This window comes from Aulonocara stuartgranti, assembly GCF_965226115.1.
Source record: "Aulonocara stuartgranti genome assembly, chromosome: 11".
NCBI classification, from domain to species: Eukaryota; Metazoa; Chordata; class Actinopteri; order Cichliformes; family Cichlidae; genus Aulonocara; species Aulonocara stuartgranti.
Window position 1 is genome coordinate 12,526,955 of NC_138947.1, and position 22,503 is coordinate 12,549,457.

Consider the following 22,503-nt stretch of genomic DNA (forward strand, 5'->3'; position numbering starts at 1 on the left):
AGCTTTCTGGTTTCTCTGAGTCACTATGGCAACCGCCTCCTCCCTCCAACCCATACTTCTGTTTACTTGGCTTTTTTGTTCTCCCACGCACTTTTGACTTCCTTCCTATACCCCTCCTATTTTTTTTTTATTATTTGCTGGAGTCCCATTGCCCTTCATCGCCCCATTCAGTTATCATCAGATTGTGAGTCTCAGCTCTTTCTCAATACCTGGACACATTTGTTTCTTAACTTCCATTTCCAACTTCATTCTGTGCAGCTCAAACATGTATCAGAGGTCACTTTAGTGGCCTAAAGGGTAGAGGAGAAGGACACACAGAAGCTTCAACTTTCAGACTACAGACCATCCTGGGGAGCCTGTGTGAGGATAGGGATAGATGTGGGGTGTGGCAGATACCAGAGCATCAAATTAACACACACACACACACACACACACACACACACACACACACACACACACACACACACACACACACACACATACACCAGCCAGATTTCTTATGATTTACATTTACAGTTAATATTTTTTAATATAAGCAAAGCCAATGTAATCACATTTATAGCTTATGTTTAATTATCACAGCTACCACCTCCACAAATATTTGACCTGGAACTTTAACTAAACATAAAAATCCCATTAAGTTTGACAAGGTTACTATAAAGTCAGACTGAGCAGCACTCACACCCTAGGAGTGCTTATTATTACATTATGGTGATGTATGACTTTGTGCGGGGAACACACTGGCATCTCTAACTGAGATACGGAGTCTCAGAGGTATGCCACATCCTCTCCTCCCGTCTCCCCCACCCTGCTCCTCTGTGCGCCCCCCTCACCCGCCCCCGCCTTTCCAGCGCGTCGCATCGCTGAGCAACGTTCAGCACGGACAGCCAACACAACTCAACCGAGCGCAGAGCTTACCTGGCTCCGCTGAGATATTTATATTTTCCCCTGAAAAGGAAGGAGTGTGGACCGCCGGAAAGCCCTGACGTCACCATGACAGGTAGACAGTAAAGAAAGGTTTGAGTCGTGAGGAGGAGAGGGAGTTAACACTGCGGGCGTGCTTGAGGTGGCCTCTCCATCCCGGTGAACACCTTTCCGGGCTCGGAGCGCGCTCGGACGCACGTTTGACGATGGACGGCTGGCCGCCGCTGCTGCTGCTGGCTCTCCTCGCCATTGCGGGAGGTGAGTAGCCTACCTTGTCCACATAATGGCTCCATCGAAGCTCTTGTGCGTCACCCTCATAGGGCAATAAAACACCGCGCGTCTGTGCATTAAGGGAATCCGAAAAGGTTTCTTCCAAGTAATGAAGAAGTGAATGCAATAAAAAAAGGACTGGTTAGACGCTAGGGAGAGGCAGAGGTGGAGAAAGCGACTCTTTCACTGCTGTGTCACCATCTTTCTTTAAAACAGCAGCGAGCGCGACGGAATGATGTAGTGGAGAAATACCCACTCCATAGAGCACAATGAAAATACATTAGCAAGTGTAAAGGGGGAAAACACTTGCATCGTAAGCATATAAAATACAAGATATATTTAACCTGAGATTCTGTTGGGGTTAATATAATGCGTTTAGGGACGTGTGTGATGTTCTTCTATGGAATTACTGCTATTTCAGTGTTGAGTGTGCGGGAGTTAGTCACATTTTGGTAGATCAGATGAAAATGATACGTATTAAAAGACTTAAATCAAACTTATAATCTTTTCTACTGAAAATAAAACATGTGATAAACATACATGAGAAATTTACCGGCCTACTGCAACAGCTAAACCACTGTGGCATCAGTTAGCATATTCCTTCTAATTAATTGAGAGAGAAATAAATTATCTTATCACTCACTCGCCTCTCTCTCCTTCTCTCTCATTAACACTGAGGTCTTGCAGTGGGCAGGTTAATAAGAGGCATGTTGGGCTAAAACAACTTCTTCTTCCTGTCATCAAAGGGCAAATGATGTGTCATCAGGGTGCACAGGGAAAGCCTTCTGTTTTTGCACAACAGCTTAGATGGATAAACCTATTGTTATGGGGCGCATGCATTGGGTGGTTATCTTATTTATGGCTCTCGCAGCACATTTAAAGTAAATACTGTAAGCTCTTAGGTTGTTTGGACATATTTCACCTCTGTAAGTTGGCTTTATTTTGGTGTCGCTCCAACACATCCGCTCAGTGGCTGAATTATGACTGCCTTAAGATTTTGTAACCTATCTACAGCAGAGGATAGAGCAGAGGCCAGTTCAGCAGCTCAGAGCAAAAGACTGCCTGTGCAGCAACACACACAGCACACACCTCTGTCCACTCGCGCGCATGCACACGCTTGGCCATCTGCCTTGCACTGACTAACCGTTCATCATCACCAAGGGCGAAAACATGCTGCTTTGACTCCTCTTTTACACCCTCCCCCCAAAAAAGACAGCTTTACACCCATAGTTCATCACACTGCATCCAGAGGAAATGACGAAGACAGATAGTACGAGATAAAGTGCTTCAACTAACATTAACCTGCCACTTATCACATCAAGCACCGGTTGCAGACGTTCTCACCGCACAGCTTTGGTAAAAATAGCAGCTGTATACTAGTTAAAGCATCCGTTTAAGATTTATATGGAAACAACATTTAATGCTCGATTTTGTTAGCAAAAATACAAAATCTAAAGTCTTTAGAGACATACAATAAAATGAAGATAACTAAAGAACATGAAAATAATCAAAAAATATCAGGAGTAACATTCATTTAATAACAGACTTTGTTTTACAGTGAAAATAATGAGTTCCAGTGAAAATCTAATAAGCTAAATGCCAATAAAACCCTGAATAGAGCTAATTGTTAAAATGTCAAATGTCAAAGGACACGCTTTTTTGTATGAAGCTGGTGTAAATTTGCACAATATTCAATTCTTGCCCTATATTCGGTTCAAACAGAGGTGTTTGCACTAAAAATGCCAACATGAGATATCACTTTAAGGAGCCTCATAAGCTGTGGAGTACTAATGAGTCATCTTCCCTTAAGGGAGAAAATCTGATTAGCATCATCCTCAGAGACTATAAACTCTGTCCACACACAAGCACATGCAAACACATGTTTGAAGAAAAATGCACACTGGGCACATATAAACACACACACACACACACACACACACACACACACACACACACACACACACACACACACCTGGAGCTTATAAGGCGTTTAAGAAGTTTCCTACAAGCGAGCAAGCAAAAACACACAAATGTTAAATACTTAGGAAACACAACCTTTGCCTAGTTTGAGGCTTACGTGTTGATTTCGGTGTTCTTATTTAGTCATGTTTGTCCTTTATTGTAATGTTCACGTCATATAAGAGGCGAAGAAGGCAAGAGACGTGAGAGAACCCATGCATTTCCCACAACAAAAATAGCCGGCATAAAAAAAGGTGGTGATCGAATGAAGAGGAGAAAAGTCATAGGTTTACACCTCCAGAGCCACGGCATCATTTACTTACATAAGCATCCACACACACACACACACAAACACACACACACGGAGGAGTCTTGTATTGAGTGGCTGTGCAAGGACGCTCAAGGACATTTCACCACCTGTCTAAGAGGCTGCCGTGAGGATTTGGCCATCTCGCTGTGTGAGGAGGATGTCTCTTGTCATTTCCCCAACAGGCCATGCATAATAAAAAGAGTCTGTGGGGCTGAGCTGACCTAATGCAGGGGTTACTTGATATGGAGCAGAGTCTGCGACACTCATCAGCCAGAGATGTCTCTGCATCTTAAAAGATATTTTAATAAGTGCATGCATACACTGGAACGGTAGTCCTCTGCTATGTGTGAATGCACATCAACAAATCATCTCTGTGCTAGCGCTACAGTCTAGAAAGTTCTGCTCCTTTACTTTAGTCTGTCATCACTTTTTGGGTTTTTTTTGGTGCACCGATTTTCCTCATCTGATCTTTGCAGAATCTCATTGTTGACATGACAGCATCCCTGCTATCGTCTCGCTCAACCTCGCTTTCTCTTTCCGCGCTTTATCTCGCTTGCTTATTTTCTCTGTCTCTATCTCGTTGGACCGACTCCCAATACACAGCAGCAACAGGATCAGATCAGCGGGTAGGGGCAGCATCTGTGATTAAAAAATGTGCAGCGGATTCACCGCACGGGCCTGCACTCGCATGTGAGAGTGTGCGTGATTCCATGTGTAAAACCCTGTGCTCTCATGTGTGAATTGTGCAAGATTGTGTGTGTGTGTTTATGTGAATGAATGTGCAGCAGTAGTAGCAAGAGCAGCAGCAGCACACAGCAGTGTGGCCCGGGAGATTAAAGGGAAGCAAAGGGAGAGCACAGAGGTTTAATAGAAACTTAAGCAGCAGGGAAGAAGAGGCAGATAAGAGACGTTTGGAAAGTTAAGAGTTTTAAATCTGACCTTGTCTAAGAATATTTAAAAAAATAAAGGTGGACTTAAGTCGAGGCAGGTGTGTGCTTACCTTGCACTGATACAGCTTTTTGTAGAAGTGCATTCAAGATGACGCACACCTTTCAATAAAATCAAGTATAAGAGACGAAAAAGACTTTCTAACTTCAACAAAATGCGACATTAAGAGTTATGTGGAATCATTTTTGCAGTCAGTCCTCTTGTTGTTATCTATTCATGGGCACATTTTTGCTGCAGGCGCTGACCTGGTGCAAGCGTGGCCTCGCGATTTATGAGTATCTAAACGACAGTGCAAATAATAGCTGCGACGAGAGGCATAATGCATTTCAAGTGATGCATTTTATTGCAGCCCCTGAAATAGGCACCGCTGTTAGAAGGCCATATCCTGTCATCCAGCAGCTGAGCTCCATGCGTTTTAATAAACAAATGAAAGCTATTACTGCTTATTTACAGTATGATTTCTGGATGAGTTAAACTGCAGCCTCTGACGGCGATGCTTTGCAGCCTTCATTATTCTAAACTATTTTAGCATATTCTCCTCAAATTTCCCTTGATGTGACTTCAAAATGAATGAAACACTTTCCACAGCAGCAATATATTCTGTTTTGTCCCAGTGATCCACTGAGCTAATATCACTCATGCACCTATATATTAGAAAAATTCAAACCTAAGATGTCATTTTAATAGCTCTAGCATATAGCTAGAATATTTATGGCATTTGTAGCAACAACAGTCTATCTATAAATCTAAATATGGGCGTATATCTACGTATCCATGATACATGGACACATTTTTTTTTAAATTTGTCAACAAATTAAATAGTTGTGTTGATCTGTGCATGGTTTTCTCTTAATATTTATCCAGGTTCCAACTAATTTGTTTAAAAATTAATGTTTAAAAATGAACTCAGATTTTAAAAAAATGGTTCTTGGGTAAATAATTGAATTTATGTCAGATTATCATTTTGGCTTCCAGTGATTATAAAAACAAAATAAATGAAAGAAAACAGCTGTTATTGTGTTCCTGTTTTTGTTTTGTGACATGCACTCTCCTCTTTATTGGGCACACCTGTTCAGCTGCTTGTTATAGCTCGCATGGAGACGACCTGCTGAAGTTCAAACTGAGCATCAGAGTGAGGAAGAAAGGTGATTTGGCATGGTTGTTGGTGTCAGACAGGCTTGTCTCAGTGCTTCAGAAACAACAACAATCTGCTGGGATTTTCCCACATAACTATCTCTAGACTTTACAGAGGAAGTTCTGTGAAGAAAATATACCATGAGCTGCAGTTTTCTGCGTGAAAATGTCTTCTTGATGTCAGAGAATGACCAGACTGGTTTGAACTGATGGGAAGGCAACAGTAACTCAAATAAATACTTTTTGATTAAATTCAATTCAGTTTTATTATATATAGTGCCTCAAGCCACTTTATATTCTAATGTAAAGACCCTTAGAGTCAGCTAAAGACAAAAATCAGGTGTGATGCGTCTCAGTTTCTGCTGCAACGCTCAGATGTTCAGATGTTAAGGTCACAAACAATATGAAGACGTGTTGTTTACACCAAATCCCGCCGTGTAGTAATGGCTCGTTATAGTGGTGCATTGTTGCCCCTCCCTAAAATCCAAACACGATCGCAGCCAAGTCCTGGCAGGTTTCATTTAGCTCAAGCCAGGATCCTGCAAAGAAAGGTTTTGGTCAAATTAAATCGTCTCTAGAAACAATCTGATTTCAAGACGTCACGCCGTGAAGCAACAGCAAATACTGTGCATGGTTTGTCACTTGTTTTAAAACAGGTCTTTATTCATTACTGCATGTTTACAAAGTCAGTCACTGATCTAACCATATAACTAAGATCTAAACGCTGGTCAAAAATAAATCATGATTATGATCTTTGCCATATCCGTGGATCTATTAAATAAAAGGTTGAAAAAAAATTCCTTTAAAAAAAGCTGTTTTTTTTTTAAATTAATAACATGTGATGATCAAAGATTAAATGCATCAACTAATGTTTCAGCTCTAATAATAGAACAACATGCTGGAGTGATTTGTCAGTGCTTTCTGTAAAAAAATGAAAACCTCTGTGGTTATTAAAACACAACAAACTCGACTGACTTTACATCTTTGTGCGCAGCGTGGAAAGACAATAAAGCTTCAGGCTGCAGTTAGCCCACAGTGGAATGCCTCTGTTTTTGTGCTCTGATATTGCAACTAGATGGAGGATCAATATTAATATCTCAGTTCTATGGCCACTACAGAGCCAATTGGGTGTTGCCAGTACATCAGTGGATCTCTCCATTATTGACTTAAGAATATTTCAGCATAAAAGGTTTCAGCTGCAGCCAAAAAGCCTCTTTAGCCGTCGACAGAAAGGAGGGCAGAAAATGACCCCAGTTTCCCTCCAACCTTTTCTCATTTGAGCGAGCTGTATAAATAGAGATCATCACTGTAATAGTCTTAGTGGGATAATTCAATTTAGATCTCGCCTCGCCTTCATTTTCTCCACGTTTGTCTTTACAGCGTGTGCTCTAGTCTCTAAGCAGCATTAGAAATTATAACCAGATGCTGTCAAAAGTAAAGATTTTATAAACAAGTTGTTGGGGACACAAAAGGTCCATCAGCACGCTAAGATTAATGGCTATTTTTAAGGACGAACGGATTGAAGGGGCAGACATAGCTATAAAGCAATCTGACCTAATGGCTACCATCTTGTCTCTTCCGGTCCTCCTGTCACGGAAGCGTGTGCGTGTTTGTGTGTTTGCATGTGCACGGTGATGTGTAACTTCCCTAGCTTACGGGTCTAATGGGGAGCCCTGCTGAAATATTCATAATGTCACATTAAGTTTGCAATATTTGCTCTGGAAAACAAATATAAAGCCACCTGAACTACCAACAACATTAGAGCCGTTCAGTTCAGCCTTTAGCATGTGGAGACAGAGGCACATCAGTCTGTGGTTAGTAGCATTATTTGAGTGTTGAAGATGAGCGGCCGAGTTAATGTGTTTGCACACTGAGCAGGCTCGAGTGTGTGCGTAGTTTTACATAAAAAAAAAACGAGATAAGAAAAAATGAATCTTTCTGCCTGATTAGTTGCAGTGCTGTAAAATATTGGTGTATCCTGACCACATGCTCATTTTTGCTTAGTTATTTTAAGCTATTTCTGTAGTAAATGCTCTAGTTCACGAAGAAGTGGTAAAACATGGCGTGCTGAAAGTGTTGTGGTATCTATCTATCTAAATGAAGTACATGAGGCAAAAACAGAGTTTGTACAAATCAATATTTGATATGAATACCTTTATTCTTAAACACAGCCTGAACTCTCTTAGCCAATCTTCAGGAAAAGTTCTCCGGGCTTCTTGAAAGACCTTCAAAGCTCCTCTGCACATAGTGATGATCATTTTAGGTCAGTGTTAAGTGGCTTAATAAATGTAAAAAAACATCTTCTAAAAATGGTCAGGTATAAGGACTGGACTTAAATGAATGACAAAGCAGCCGATGTTCAAAGAGAAACTTTGAAAGATCTTCAGTAAGCCTGGAGAACTTTTGCTCATGAGTGCTTTAAAAATTACAAGAAAGTCTGTCTCTACTGAAGCAAAATACAAAGAAATGAGGGACTTAAGACTTTAAGATAATTAATTACATTTTGTCTATTTTACTACATAGTACTTTTATAGTAAGCAGAAATCTTTCATATACACGTATGAGCATGGTTGAATGAACCGTGCTCTTCCTTTTTTTCCTCTGCCAGTCTGGCTTCCTGTCTCATCCGACAGTGTTATTGCCTTGTGCTTCCGGGAATAATATACATTACTCATATGGTTCTGACACAGACAGCAATGCTTATTTCCCTGATGAATGTGTGTCCACAAAATGGCACACATGCACGCATAGAAAAAAAAAGCCAGCTCTTGTGCACAAAAGTACAACACTCATGCTGACAGGACTTGTATTGATGATGCTGATTTAGCGAAGGAAAGGGCAATAAATGTACACTGGCTGTCAGCGACAGCGAGATGGAGATAACAAACAGGATGGGAGAAGAAACGGGCTGACTGGGATGATGAAAAAGATGGTAAAAGTGTTAAGGAAAATGTGATGACAGAGAAAGAGCAGAAGATTAAAAAATAGGGGATGTGGGAGCGAGGGATTGCATCGAGAGGTCACGGGGTATGAATAGAGTCCTTATTGATCCAGAGATAGAGGCTATCATTCCTGTTCAGTGAACACAGCAGCGCTACAGGGCAAAGAGGAAGGGGAGGGTGGAGAGCAGGGGATAAATAGAGGAGGACAGAGTGTCACAGAGGAGCCGGAAACATTCAGAAGAAGTTTGGTACGTCTTCTTTCCATTTCTGTGTTTTAATTTACCTTTTGAGCTCTCATGTTGCATTGCAAGCATCAAAATCAGACCAAATAAATATTGTTTTAAAGTTTTCTAAATACAGTTTTTGTGGTTTTTTATGTTATTTCTATTGGCAGTGACTTCCATTCATCCATAGCCCTGTATAAAACAGTTCTTTTATTTTCGCTGATTCTTGCTATGGGTAATAAACAGTGTCCTGTCTGGGAAAATGTTTATCTCTATCTGCGCTAAAGTACAATTTTTTAAAACAAAAAGACTGAAATCCTTTACGCTGTACCAACTGAACTCTAACAGTTGTTAATTAATTCAAATTTGATTTATTTTTGCGCAGATTCATGGAGAAATTGAGAGTCTAAGCTCTTTGTATACTTTTTAATATCATTGTGTTCATTAAAAAGAAATAATTTTACCTACATCAGCTTTCACGCGTTTGTTTTCCTGCAATGTTAACGGCCTTTAAAAGAGAGTATGACAACATCGGTACAGTTAGCAGCCTGTGTTTATCTTCAGGGGTGGAGCGTGAGGGTGAAAAGACGCAGCGCAGGGATGAGCAGATGCCAGAGAGACAGGGAGTGAAAAGCAGGAGGGAATGAGGAAGGAAGCAGGAGGTGCAGAACAGTTGTTTTTCTCAGTGCATCACTCTCTCAGTGAAAACACCCCCCCCCCGGAAAACCCTCCCCTCCTGTGTGTGGTGTTGTGACAGCTCTGCCTAAATTCAACCACTCACACAGATAAGACTACAGTCTGCTACAGATGGAGGGATGGGAGGGGGAAGAGACAGGGGAAGGGACGCGAGAGACTGAGTGAAAATAACCCAGAGCTACAAAAGAGTGGCAGCTGGGGAGAAGTGCAGCAGGGCAGAGGAGAATACATAGAGACAGAGCAGCGGGACGAAGTGTGTGATAGAGACAGGAAGGAGAGCGATAGAGACATACAGAGTGGTTGACTCATTCTCGTGATGTCAGATCTCGTAAGATCTATGCATTGAGGTGTGCTGACGTCCTCCAGCCGCCAGTGATGAGCAATGTCGCGGCTCTCAAAAGAAGCACTTACGGCACCACAGACTTCAAGCTCCAGTATGTTTGTATTGCAAATCCAATTTGATAAAACACCTTTTAAATAAGGCCAAGTGAGACACAGATGCCTGCAACTTTGGTGCTTCCTGATAGAGCCACACGATGATGATGATGATGATGATGCGCTTTCATTACAGGCGGCCTTGGAGCAGACACAGAGGAGCGGTTGGTGGAGCATCTCCTAAACCCAGCGCATTATAACAAACTGATCCGTCCTGCGACTAACGGCTCTGAGCTGGTTACTGTGCAGCTGATGGTGTCTTTGGCCCAACTCATTAGTGTTGTGAGTATGGACACGTCTGGGATTGAATCTGTGTGCATGATTTAATGTGATTTTTAGAATTTAATTTGGATAATAGAACAAACAACATAAACACAAATGGTGATTCATTTAAATTTCTGTTTTTCCTCCTGGTAACCTAAACGCCAGAATCTTGATTTAAAACTCAAATTAAACATAATCACAGACAAACCAGCAACACTGAGCAGTATTTGAATATTGTGACGCAATGAATATTGTACTTGTACTTGTTACTCTCCACGACTGCAAACAAGCCTCAGACAAAGGGTAACGTTGCTTTTGTCTCGAGGCTGAAATTCTCTGCTCAGGTTTGTTTGTTTTTTTATTTTTTTGTTGTAAATTTAACGGCTGCACCGCCGATGTTGCACATAAAGATGATTTATAGTGATGAGTTCTAGCCAGCATATATAAAAGCAGTTACAGGATTCCTTCTGTGGCGCGGGAGGAGCTCTCTAAAGAGAAATTAATCTTGAAGACATCATTAGGGTTATCTTTGGCCTCAGCTTGAAAACAACATTTATTTCCCCCTATTACAAAACTGGGACATGGAGTTTGAAGGATGTTTTCTGAAGCTTGACCCTGTTTAAACATACTATAAATCAGGACATCTCATCCTCACTGAGTCTTTTACATACAAATAACAATGAGCCGCTTCTGAATAAATTCATGCAATAAAACTACAGCTTTTAATGTGAATGTGTTCCATTGCAGCATGAACGAGAGCAGGTGATGACCACCAATGTCTGGCTAACACAGGTGAGAATTTTGACTCCCCATCTGATCTAATCACTGCGTACCCAACATTATGCTACATGGAAAAAGAGAAGGCAGAAAGCTTAGTGAAATGCAGAGAAAACAATGAGTAAATATTTATTTTTAGGTGTGTTTTTTTCTTAGATTTCACAGTGTCGCAGCTAGGTCAGTGGACGTGAATCACAAACCGCGAGGGACTTGGACGGTAGTCATAAATGTGACTTAGATAAACACAAACACACACATTGAAGGTTCCTCTCTCTAAAATTTACTACTGTACGTGATGAATTTCATTGGATAATCAAGTTCCTGAAGTGTTATCACACCAATAGTACACGATTCACGGATGCAGTTACTGGGGTGGAAAGATGCATTTTTCTTTTCCGTGTTGTTGCTGTTTCTGGATAGCTGAGTATGACCCTGCCAGCAATCATGTAGAGCTTCAGTTCAGACAAAAGTCGACAGGACTGGTGAAGAGAGACATCAAAAAAGAGAGTCATGCTCGTCCTCAAACAAAATCCAGAAGAAGAAAAATAAGAGATGGGAATTTACCAGAGAGTGAGAAATGTACAGAAAGACATTTCTGAAGCTGAACTCATGTTTCTGCGCTAATGTTGTGATTTTTGATGTTCTGTAAAGTCATATGTGACCTCTTATAGCTGAGGTATATAGCTATTTGGGCTTAATACTTATAATAATTTATTCAACAACATGAACATATTCTAGATATTCAGACAAATGACCAAAGACTGGCTTAAGCTGAGATTCACAAACCTAACAACTTTGGAAAAAAACCCCAAAAAAAACAGCAAAGATGGGTTGTAAATAAATAATAAAGAAAATCCAAGGATTTAAACTCTTTGTTTCACTACAAAATTGTAACTGTGATGAGCTGATAAGCAGCAGGACTGTAATCTATTTCTATAGCTCTAAGGATGCACATTCATTTCCCAAAAGAGTTTTAAATTTAGTTGTTTTGTTTTGTTTTTTAAGATCACAGGATATTTTTCTTTAGTCTTACTCTTCTTATCTTAAGTGAGCTCTTGTCCAGAGAAGCCATCTTTGTTTCTGGATCTTTTTTAAATATGTCTGCAGTGGAGTCAGTGCAGTGAATATTACATAATACTGTTTTTTGTCCTTGTCCCCTGAGTATAGAGATTTCCCTCAGATTCTCTGAATCTGTCATTGATTTGATCTGCTGTAGACGATGAATTCCACAAATTATTTCCAATTCTGCACAAAAATATTTTATATTGTAAAACTCTTTGGCCACATAGTCTTACTAGGAGTTGTGAACCCCTTCCCATCTTTCCTTCAGAAAGACTCAGCCACGCTAGGATGATTTTGTATACGCAATGAAATTCTTCTGTTTAGAAAACTGTATAATGTGGCCATTGTTGATGGTGTATATATTCAGAAGAAAAGGTCAAGTTTTGAATACCTGGTCAGGGCATGCAAGGCAGATAGCTAAAGCCATACGTCAGGTGTTGAAGGACAAGGACATATTGATGAGAAGTGGGCATGTGGACATGGAATATATGGGACAGCATACACTGAAAGACACAAACAAGTGGCTGGGATAGTGTGTAGGAACATCTGTTTCCCAAGTCCCGATGGGAGACACCACCAAAGGTGGGTAAAAAAACCAAAAAACCAACAGGCTAAGGTCCTGTGGGATTTCAAGTTCCAGACAGACAAGCAGCTGCTGGCTAACCAACTAGACGTAGTGCTGGTTGACAAGGAGCAGAAGACCACAGTTGTGATAGGTGCGGTGTTCCCACCGGACAGCAACATCAGAAAGAAGGAGCCAGAGAACAGAGAAGTGCCAAGGGCTGGAGGAACAACTGGAGCAGATGTGGAAGGTAAAGGCCAAAGTGGTCCCAGTTTTAATAGAAGGATTAGGAACTTCAAGCCCGAAACTGCAAGACTGGCTCCAACAAATTCCAGGCACAACAACAGAGGTCTCTGTCCAGAAGAGCGCAGACCTAGGAACAGCTAAATACTGCACACAACAACTCCCAGGTCTCCGGTGCTTAAGGAACACATGCATACCACACCGTCAGGGAGTGAGAGGGAGATTTATTTATATATTTTTATATATATATATATATATATATATATATATATATATAGATATATATATATATATATATATATATATATATATATATAAACTTTTTCATATAAAGCAGTTCTAAGTACGGTTGTCACACACTGGCACATAGACAGACACACACATGAGCCAGATTAGGATTTATGACGTGTAACGGAGCATAGAATCACCATCAGTGCTCTATGGATTCTTTGCCATCAGAAAGTAGGAGTGCCAAGGACAGCTGTCGTGAGCCGAGACAAACTGTAATGACCACAATGCATCACAGTTACAGAGGACAGTCTAGCATGAGCAATACAGCTCCAACCTGGTTATACCACACACAGAACTGTGGTAACAGGTCACAGAGGCTTCAGTGTGGCAATGTCAAAGTCTGATCCACAACATGGAAAACAAGATAATGTTTGTCTTTTACACAAAGTTGCACAGAGGACTCAGATGTCTGCTGATGCATTCACATGCACCCACACACACATACCTGGGAACAGCTGCTGCATTATAATCATGCTGAGTGGTTTGCGGCCGGGTGTGTTTTAAAGACCATTCAGGGTCAGGACAGACATGAGTGTTACTCTGGCTAATGGTAGAAGTGTGATGAAGGTGCAGGTTGGGCAGATAGCATATAACGTACCTTAGGCTTATCTTTATTGCAACATGTCATGTTGACCAGTGACTGAGTGACGAACACAAAAAGACAAACAGACACACCTTCTCCTGTCTGCTTCTCTCAAGATGTCATTTCCTGCTGTGTGGTTGGCAGATGAGTGACTAAGCGTTGTGTTTTTATTGGCCTTTAGGAGTGGCAGGACTATCGTCTGACTTGGGTCCCCGAGGAGTTTGATGGAATGCTGAAGGTCAGGCTGCCCTCCAAACACATCTGGCTGCCTGACGTGGTGCTTTACAACAAGTGAGTCACTCTCTCGTCCACCTGTCCTCACTTTGTAAAGATACAAACTGATAGTGCATACACTGCACCATGAAAGTACAGAACAAGTCACCTGCACTGCATACATCAGCAAATGAAGTGATGAGTCGGTGCACACAGTTGTTCCACAAGAATGCAAACTTCTGTCGTCTTGTCTTTTCCACTTGTAAAATATATGAAGCTTATTTGATGTGCTCGCTGAGAGTCTAGATAATTACCATTGCCTCTCTTTTAATGTGGCTCTTCTATCTTGGACCAATGGAAGGATTTGAAATTACTTCTACACTGTCATACAAATATGCAGCCATCACTTTTAATTCTGCTATTGAGAACAGATTACCTTATGAAAAGTCTTCAGGGGTGCGCATGGTTGACTTAGCCTATTATGCACCTCCAGACCAAAACTTTTCTGCTGGGAATTTAATGACTTTCAGCCTTATTCCTGTCCCTACCGTCTGTGCATAGTTCCTATCCCATCAGCTGCATTCCAGAAACCATCCAGTACTCCTGTGCTGACATACTACATCATACATTTTTATGTGTCGATTCATTTGTGGTTTGTGGTAACTAAATACAAATTTACTTAGGTCCCGAGGACCTTTAACAAGTTGGCAAGATGAGCGGTACGAATCACTCATGTGCAAATGAGTGTACTATCACATACATAGTACATAAATGATAACGTCCCAAATAAGCTTCACTGTAATGTATTACAGAAAATGATTAACGTGTAAACTTCATCCGCATGATTTGTTAATTAGAATTCTCCTGCATGTCTGAGAGAGAATGGGGATGTTGCGGACCACTGGTCTTAATGTAATGGAAACTGAGTGTCAGCATACAGTATGTAAATCAGCTCATCAGAGCACAGCGATCTGTCTGGCCTTCTCCTCTTTCCCTGCTTCAGGCCTTACTTGACTAAAGATTATAAGATCCCTGACCCAACTAACTCTGGAAAAGTGATCCCGTTAATCCCGTGTACCCCAGGTTGGGGTGTTATCCTCCATGACTCCGATGAGTCCAACTGTCAGTCCTTTAAACTGGAGGATTAACTCAGCTTATGCCACTACCACACCACTTTTTATATTATTATTTCATTTGGAGAAAAGATGAAGCGGGTCATAGTGCACTGAAAATGTGCAGCTATGTGTTCGTGCAGGTTCCTCTTTTGTATGTTAAAAATATTCTTGCTGCATGTATTTTTCTGCCATTATCGTAAGATGACATGAAATTCATACAGCTCACAGTAGCTTACATGTGCTGTTTAATCAAGCCCAGATTACCTTAAAAATGATGTCTTCTGCCTGGACTTCACATTCATTTGGTTCCTTATCCTTCCTCTGTGTGTTAATATAAGGAGTCTGTCACGCTGCTAACCAGAGAAACCTCAAAAAGTCACACCCATAACTTCAAGATTCGTTAATGTGTCGCTGAGGTCTAATGAAGCTGCTGCATAATAAGATAAAGCACTACCACATTACCCTATTCAAGAGGCCTGGAAGAAACATGGCTCCTCATGATACTCTTTTATTATTTAAATCATCACACCAGCATCTGGATTTATGTCTGACTCCTGTTTTTGTCTTTATCCTCTCTGACCTTGTCTCTTAGTGCTGATGGGGTGTACGAGGTGTCGTTCTACTCTAATGCAGTGGTGTCTTACGATGGCAGCATCTTCTGGTTGCCCCCGGCAATCTATAAATCAGCCTGTAAGATTGAGGTCAAGCACTTCCCCTTTGACCAGCAGAACTGCACGCTGCGCTTCCGCTCCTGGACCTACGACCGCACTGAAATCGATCTGGTGCTTCGCGCTGATGTAGCCAGCATGGATGACTTCACCCCCAGTGGAGAGTGGGACATCATCGCCCTGCCGGGCAGACGAAATGAAAACCCAGCTGACCCTACTTACGTGGACATCACATATGACTTCATCATTCGCAGGAAGCCTCTTTTTTATACTATCAACCTCATCATCCCGTGTGTGCTCATCACCTCGCTGGCGATCCTGGTCTTCTACCTGCCCTCTGACTGTGGCGAGAAGATGACACTCTGCATCTCAGTGCTGCTGGCTCTCACCGTGTTCCTGCTGCTAATCTCCAAGATCGTCCCACCAACTTCACTGGATGTTCCTCTGGTCGGAAAGTATCTGATGTTCACCATGGTTCTGGTCACTTTCTCTATCGTCACCAGTGTATGTGTCCTGAATGTGCACCATCGTTCTCCTACCACACACACCATGCCCCCTTGGGTTAAACTAGTGTTCCTCAACAAGCTTCCTGCCCTGCTCTTCATGCGCCAGCCGAGAAACAGCTGCGAGCGTCAGCGGCTGCGTCAAAGGAGGAGGGCGCAGGAGCAGAGCGAGGGTGGTCGAAGTGGAGAAGCAGGGGCCTTGATGGTGGGGCTCGGGCTGGGAACTGCTGGTGGGAATGGAGGGGGGACCTCCACAGTGTTTGGTAAGGAGGACAGTGACCCTTGTACGTGCTATGTGAACCGCGCGTCTGTTAAACAGTTTGGAGGGGATCTGGGAGGTGCAGGAGGGGGATCCATCGATGGTCTAAACAGAGTCAGAGAAGGTCGAGAAGGGAGCTCTGGAAACCTTCCAAGAGGGAAGCAAGCAGCTGCAGGTCCTGCTTTGACCCAGGCCCTGCTGGCTCAAGCCTGTCCAGGCTTTGAGGAAGCTGTGGAAGGAGTACGCTTCATCGCAAATCACATGAAGAGCGAGGATGATGATCAGAGTGTGAGTATTATCTGTTGCTTCATATCAGAGCCTGGAGCTGATAGTGTTGCACTAGATTTGTTTATGTTTTATAGCTGGTTAATAAACTTCACTATCATAGTAACTGCAAAAATAGCATTTGACAGCTGCTCAAAATAGATTTTTATGTTGACAACAGATTAAATAAATTAGGACCAGATTAGCTAACTGTCTGCATCAGTGCAAACGCCTCTTTTGGGACCAAAAATCTTCTCTTTGCTGCTGAAATGTGTGGACAATAGTTTTTGAGGAGCTCTTATTGTATATAAATTTATGGGAAAATTACTCAGAGTGGAAAATTGAGCTAAACATATTTCTGGTATTTCGGTATTTCAGTAATGCAAAATTCATAAAGGCTATGTTTGTGTTACAGGAAATATGTCTTTACTTTAAGATGTAATTTGCAATATTTTAGGGAATTTGGGCCACAGTGAAAACTGCAGAGGACACAAAAGCCTCTCAGCACTGTGCACACAGAGTTGTGCAACATAAAAAATAATGTGAATTAATGAATTTATTTTAAACTCTCTTTAGCATCGGCTCTATTATAGAATAAACAGACATGTCTGCCAAGCTATTCGTGGGACTCAGATTTCCCTCATATTAGAAAAATATCAGAATTTTACAAAATGCTGTTCAGGATTTTGAAGAAACATGTTTGTTGCCCACTAAACTATTTGATTCCACAGAGGGGAAAAAAGAATAAAAATTAGAGGGATTTTAAAAATAAAGATCTTAAAGAATAAACATAATAATAATGCCAATGACAACAATGTTTTGCCCAACATAGGTACTTTACAGTAACATAACTGAGCAAAACACACCTGGCACCATATTTTAATTGTATATATATATATATATATCAAAAATAAAATTTAAATATAACATAATGCAAATATAATAAGGTGGGTGCCACTGCTGGTAGATTTGTCTTTGCTTCAATGTCTGCCTTTAAGAAAAAAAACAATTCTGTTACACTTTTAAATTATTCATATTCTTATTAGCCCTAGCTGCTAGCTACCAACTGAGTTATTATTATTTCTTTAAATGATAACTTAACTCATGGCTAATGTAGCTATCCAATATTTGCTAGTAGTTAAAGGGCTAACATTCATGTGTTCACTGGCCAAGTTGACTTTTATAATAATTGTTTAACACTTAAGTGTTGTTGAAGCAGGAGCTTTACCAACTTCATGTTTTTCATAAAGTGTTGTTCAGATTTGTGAAAATCAATTCAGCTGCTAGTGAGGTGAGGGGCTGTATGCTAGCTGTGTAAAGTTGTGTGCCATCTGGAGGAGGCAAAGGCCGCCCTGATGGGATCAATACTTTTGCAAATGAGTATCTAATCCAGCCAATCTCGTTTTTAATATCTGAGCCTATTTTTTTAACAACCTGATTGCCCACAGCTGCCGCTGAGTCAGTCTTTCCTTTGACTTTAATAAACACCTGTAGGCTTATATGTCACATAGAAAAAGCAAGAGCAGTGTGCATTTACACACATGACACAGTAACAATAACTTAAAATGTGCATCGGTCAGGACAAAAGAAAATGTTGTGTTTTCTTTGAGGAAGCTGTGGAAGGAGTCTGCTTCATCGCTAACAAACCTGTGCAAACCTGAAACCTGTCATACACAGGTTTCAGGTTTGCACACTGACCCATTTTGTAATAAAGCAGCTCTTCTCTGCATAAATCCTGCAGTCAACTTGAGCCTTGCTGTATAATGTTTGTAGATTATTCACTGACTAATCATTTCTACTCTGTTTTGAGCTGTGAATTTGCCCTCCTCATAGACTGTCCTGGGCATTATTGATGTCAAAAAGCTTTTTCTTTGCTTATAAAACTGGAAAAATGTTGTTTTTAGATAGTTTAGACAGTTAGTTTTGATTACCTGATAACAGTCCACTCACATCTGTGCTGTTTTCTGTGATTGCAACACCACTAATTTATTCCTCTCAGTAAATCTGTCTTTTTTGTGTAATCACAGACTCAGAGATAGTTATTATCCCACTGTAGCTGCCCTGCTTTAAAAGACTGCGATTTTACTGTTTGTGCTGACCTTAGCACTTTAATCAGACACTTTCTTTGACTGATAGAGCCTTTTAGCAGTGAAAGAAATTTTTTTAACCTTATATTGTAAAATTATATTGTATTGTAAAATTGGTCATTGGGTTATTTTGGGGGGATGGGGCTTAAATTATCTAGTATTTGCTAACTGTCTCCTTATGAAAAGAAACACAGCTCCAAATAAATGCTTTTGTGCTGCTTGTCTACTTTATTTGTTGAGCAGCAGCTTTTAACTTAGTGCTATTCCACTAGCTTAAAAAATGTAATCCTGTAAATTTAAACAGCAATTTTGGCAAAAACAAATGACATTAAAAAAGTGTATTTGATGTGGTGCTGCAGTTTACAGCTCTGACACCATGCATGCTAATATAGCCTGTGATAATGTGAGATGAGCACCAATAGTATCGGCTGATAATACATACCTCCATATTTATTACTCAGATTCAACTGTGTATTAACATAAAAAAATTATCATGTCTCCGTGCGTGTGAAATCCTGCCATAAACAATCTTCTTTTATGCGCATATGTTACCAGCCATAAAAAGTATCCAGAGCAGCACAGATCAGTGCCATATCATGTTATAGTCAAGACCGAGCTGTGCGACTCTGCTGTTTAGTACTGCCATTTAAAATGCAAGGGTTAGTACAAAAGGCCAGAAGCAAAGGAGACAGATCTGGTGATGCAATCGTAACCCTCTGAATATTCGACACAGACATGTAATTATAGCAGCAGCGGCAGCATGACGTGTGCATAGAGAAAGAGTACAACTGGTAAAGAGCTGGAATAGAAGAAGCGAGTCAGCAGAGTGAGGGTGTTATTTTTTATGTCTTATCCTGACCGCATCTTATTGGAGCGTGCGTCTGACATGGGAATTAATAAACCGCAGTAATTCTGTCTATCACTGATATAGTTACCATCCCATCGCCTTTAAAATCCTCCCATTCCCAGCGCAGTGCATGGCTCATCATTCATTCCCCTCTCTCTTTAAGTTATCATCACAGGGGTCACAGTTTCAGAACACCCTCTGTTTCTCTCCGTCCTCCATCTCTCTCCAGTCTCTTACATCCTTCTCCTCCTCCTTGACTCGTGTCAGACCTCATCAGAGCTGTGTAGCTGAATGAGTCTCCATTCACATTAACACTTCACCTCCATTAACGTTGCGTCTAGTTAAAGGCAGACGGGTAGGTCGAATGATAATGAGCATGACTGGACTTGAGAGTGGGATTCTGCTCACCTTAATCTTTCTCTTCACCCTGTTCCACAACCACAGGTGAGCGAGGACTGGAAGTATGTTGCCATGGTGATCGACCGCCTCTTCCTGTGGATCTTTGTGTTTGTATGCGTGTTCGGCACGATGGGCATGTTCATGCAGCCGCTCTTCCAGAACTACACAGCCAAGACCATCAACATGCCAGGTTGACCATTTTTCCCCAGCCACAATCACGCTGACAGACAGCTCCCCGACCAATCAGCACAGCAGGACATGGGCCGGAGGCGGGGGGTGGGTCTGGGTTTTAATGTGTCTATGGTACAGGAACCGGAACTGGAATAAACAACAATCACATCCATTACCTTTATAGTAACAGTTTTTGCAACAAACGATTTTTCTCCTATGAAGATAAAGAAAAACACCATCTTACTCTTACCTGCAGGTTTTTGGTTGTTGTTTTTTTTGTCCAGATGCTTAATGGTGTGACCTCTTTCTGGTGGAAAGGTCTCTCCCTGCTTCCCTCTTCAGCCAGCCAGGGAGTGAGGATTCTCCGAGTTATTCCTTGTTGAACCTTACGCCAGCTAGTTAACACCGCATTACACTGACTGCTTAAGTGACACGTGACATACCTGTCTTCAGCTACGACAGACGTTACTTATTCACTATGTTAATTGATGTCAGTATCAGAGAGGAAAGGGAAGTTTATATCAATATCAAGGTTCTTATACTCCCCCCCCCCCCCCCCCCCAAAAAAAAAAAACAAATCCACTCTGTCAGTAAACTGATTCAGTATATTTTATCATAGCATAGCTGCTTACCACAGTATAGCATTGAGTATATATTATTAAGATTTCTCTATGTTTATTAGATCATGCAAGGATATGACGCTAATAGAGAGACTATGGTGTGTTGTATGATTGTATAGATATAACCAGAATGTGATATAAACTGTAATACACAGCCTGTGATGCGCACACTAACACAATATGTGTAAAAGCAACAGATTGTGAAGGAAAAATATATAGAAGGTAGTTGTACTTCGAAAAGAGCCAGGTTGCATTATTACATAAAAGTCAAAGGGATGAAGTAATAGATTATGCATGGACGGTTTTCTGCTCAGACTGTTGTGCACAGTAAGTAGAGAACAGCCGCAGCCTGCTGTGCCAGAGTGCACAGCTGCACTGAGACGAGTCTAGCTCCTGAGAAATTGAGGAAGCTGAGCCAAGAGTGTGGATATGGGCTCCTATTTGATGGGCGGTGGAACATGGTGGATTGATGGGAGGTGTATCATGGATATTAAGTCATGTCACAACTGTTCATTTTCTGTTATCAGAGCAGGACAAAGCCTCATTCGCTCATCATTTTCTCCTCTCTCCTCTCCTCTCCTGAATATATAATTCTGCAGTGGATTTTGTTCGTGTATGTAATGTCCAGAACATATGTACACATGTACATCTGTGAGATGCAGTGTCCAGAGGAGCATAACACATGTATGTATCCCTCCCATCCTTCCACCCTTTCAATTAATCTCTGCTGTCCTCTCTCCAGTCCCGCTCTGTTTATCTGGTCTTCCACGGGCGCTCACTTCTGACATTTAGTCCACTTAGAACAACAGCTAACTTCCAGTCATTAGTGCCGTATTCTTTTTGTGGCAGATTTCCACAATCTTCACAGGATCCCTGACAACAAAGACGATGCAAAAGGTCTTTTCAGGCACACATGCAGTCGGGTGGGGGGAATTAAATTTTTAGTAAACAAGAGCAAAATGCCAACAGGAGCAACAATGAAGCAGTCCTGGCAAGGCAATAAGTTGTGCAAAATCACAAGCAGAAAGGGTGAATGCCGAGGAGAAAAAAAAAGCAGGATAGGCAGAGACAAAAGACTCTTGTTATTAGTGCAATGGAAAGGTACGATAAACCTCTGGAAAAAGGCCATCTCCCCAGTCACTGTCATTTGCTACAGGTTTCCTGGCTTTATGCAGTCGTGTGACCAACTCTGCAGCTCAACTCAGTTTTGGACTGGAAGGCGTCTCTTGCTGTGTCTAGGGCGGATGGGATTACCCGCGGGGGTTCCCGGGCAGATCCCGAACAAGTGTGAAAAGCCTATCAGAGACCTGTGAAAACTGTAGGCTGCATGTCTCCACACGGAGAAAGTGCTGCTGTCCACTCTCTTCTCTTTCTCTTTTTGACCTTTCCACTCTCCTTCCTTTCTCTCTCACTTCCTCTCTCATTATGCTCTCCCATCTTTCACCTTCCCCTTCCTGACTCTAAAATCTGCTCCTGTGCACACCTTAACCAGTCCAATAAAGGTTGTAGGTTCAGATTAATCAAAGTATGTCTGCGTGACATGTTTTCACATGAAAGAAGGAAACATTTCCTGGCTTTCTAACACTGATGCTGGCAACTTCCTTTTTTATATGAACAAAAATGCACACACACTCAGTCACACAGTACTTTTTTTTCTCTTAGGAAGCAGGGCTTTTAAACAATAATGTGTTTAAAGCCCTGTCAAGGTCACTCTGGGTTCTGATTATTCTACT

At 41.4% G+C, this 22,503-nt stretch overlaps 1 protein-coding gene across 2 annotated transcripts; it reads left to right on the top strand.

The window, feature by feature from the left end:
- The first annotated feature begins 749 nt into the window (after positions 1 to 749).
- On the top strand, positions 750 to 20,728 carry chrnb2 (cholinergic receptor, nicotinic, beta 2). Of its 2 annotated transcripts, none has more exons than XM_082550638.1 (6): positions 750 to 1,182; positions 9,979 to 10,124; positions 10,854 to 10,898; positions 13,806 to 13,915; positions 15,545 to 16,670; positions 20,025 to 20,728. In XM_082550638.1, exons 1-6 carry the CDS (start codon positions 1,131 to 1,133, stop codon positions 20,172 to 20,174), a joined length of 1,629 nt encoding a protein of 542 aa, XP_082406764.1. In that variant the 5' UTR covers positions 750 to 1,130; the 3' UTR covers positions 20,175 to 20,728. The 2 variants fall into 2 exon arrangements, with proteins under 2 accessions (XP_082406764.1, XP_082406765.1); XM_082550639.1 differs by lacking the exon at positions 750 to 1,182 and adding an exon at positions 9,616 to 9,841.
- Positions 20,729 to 22,503: the final 1,775 nt, after the last annotated feature.

Bases quoted from the DNA above. Each gene is read 5' to 3' on its own strand.
- chrnb2 (XM_082550638.1), top strand. From the start codon at position 1,131: ATGGACGGCTGGCCGCCGCTGCTGCTGCTGGCTCTCCTCGCCATTGCG. The intron at 13,916-15,544 runs GTGAGTCACTCT...CTTGTCTCTTAG, and splicing joins GACGTGGTGCTTTACAACAA to TGCTGATGGGGTGTACGAGG. The intron at 16,671-20,024 runs GTGAGTATTATC...CCACAACCACAG, and splicing joins GCGAGGATGATGATCAGAGT to GTGAGCGAGGACTGGAAGTA.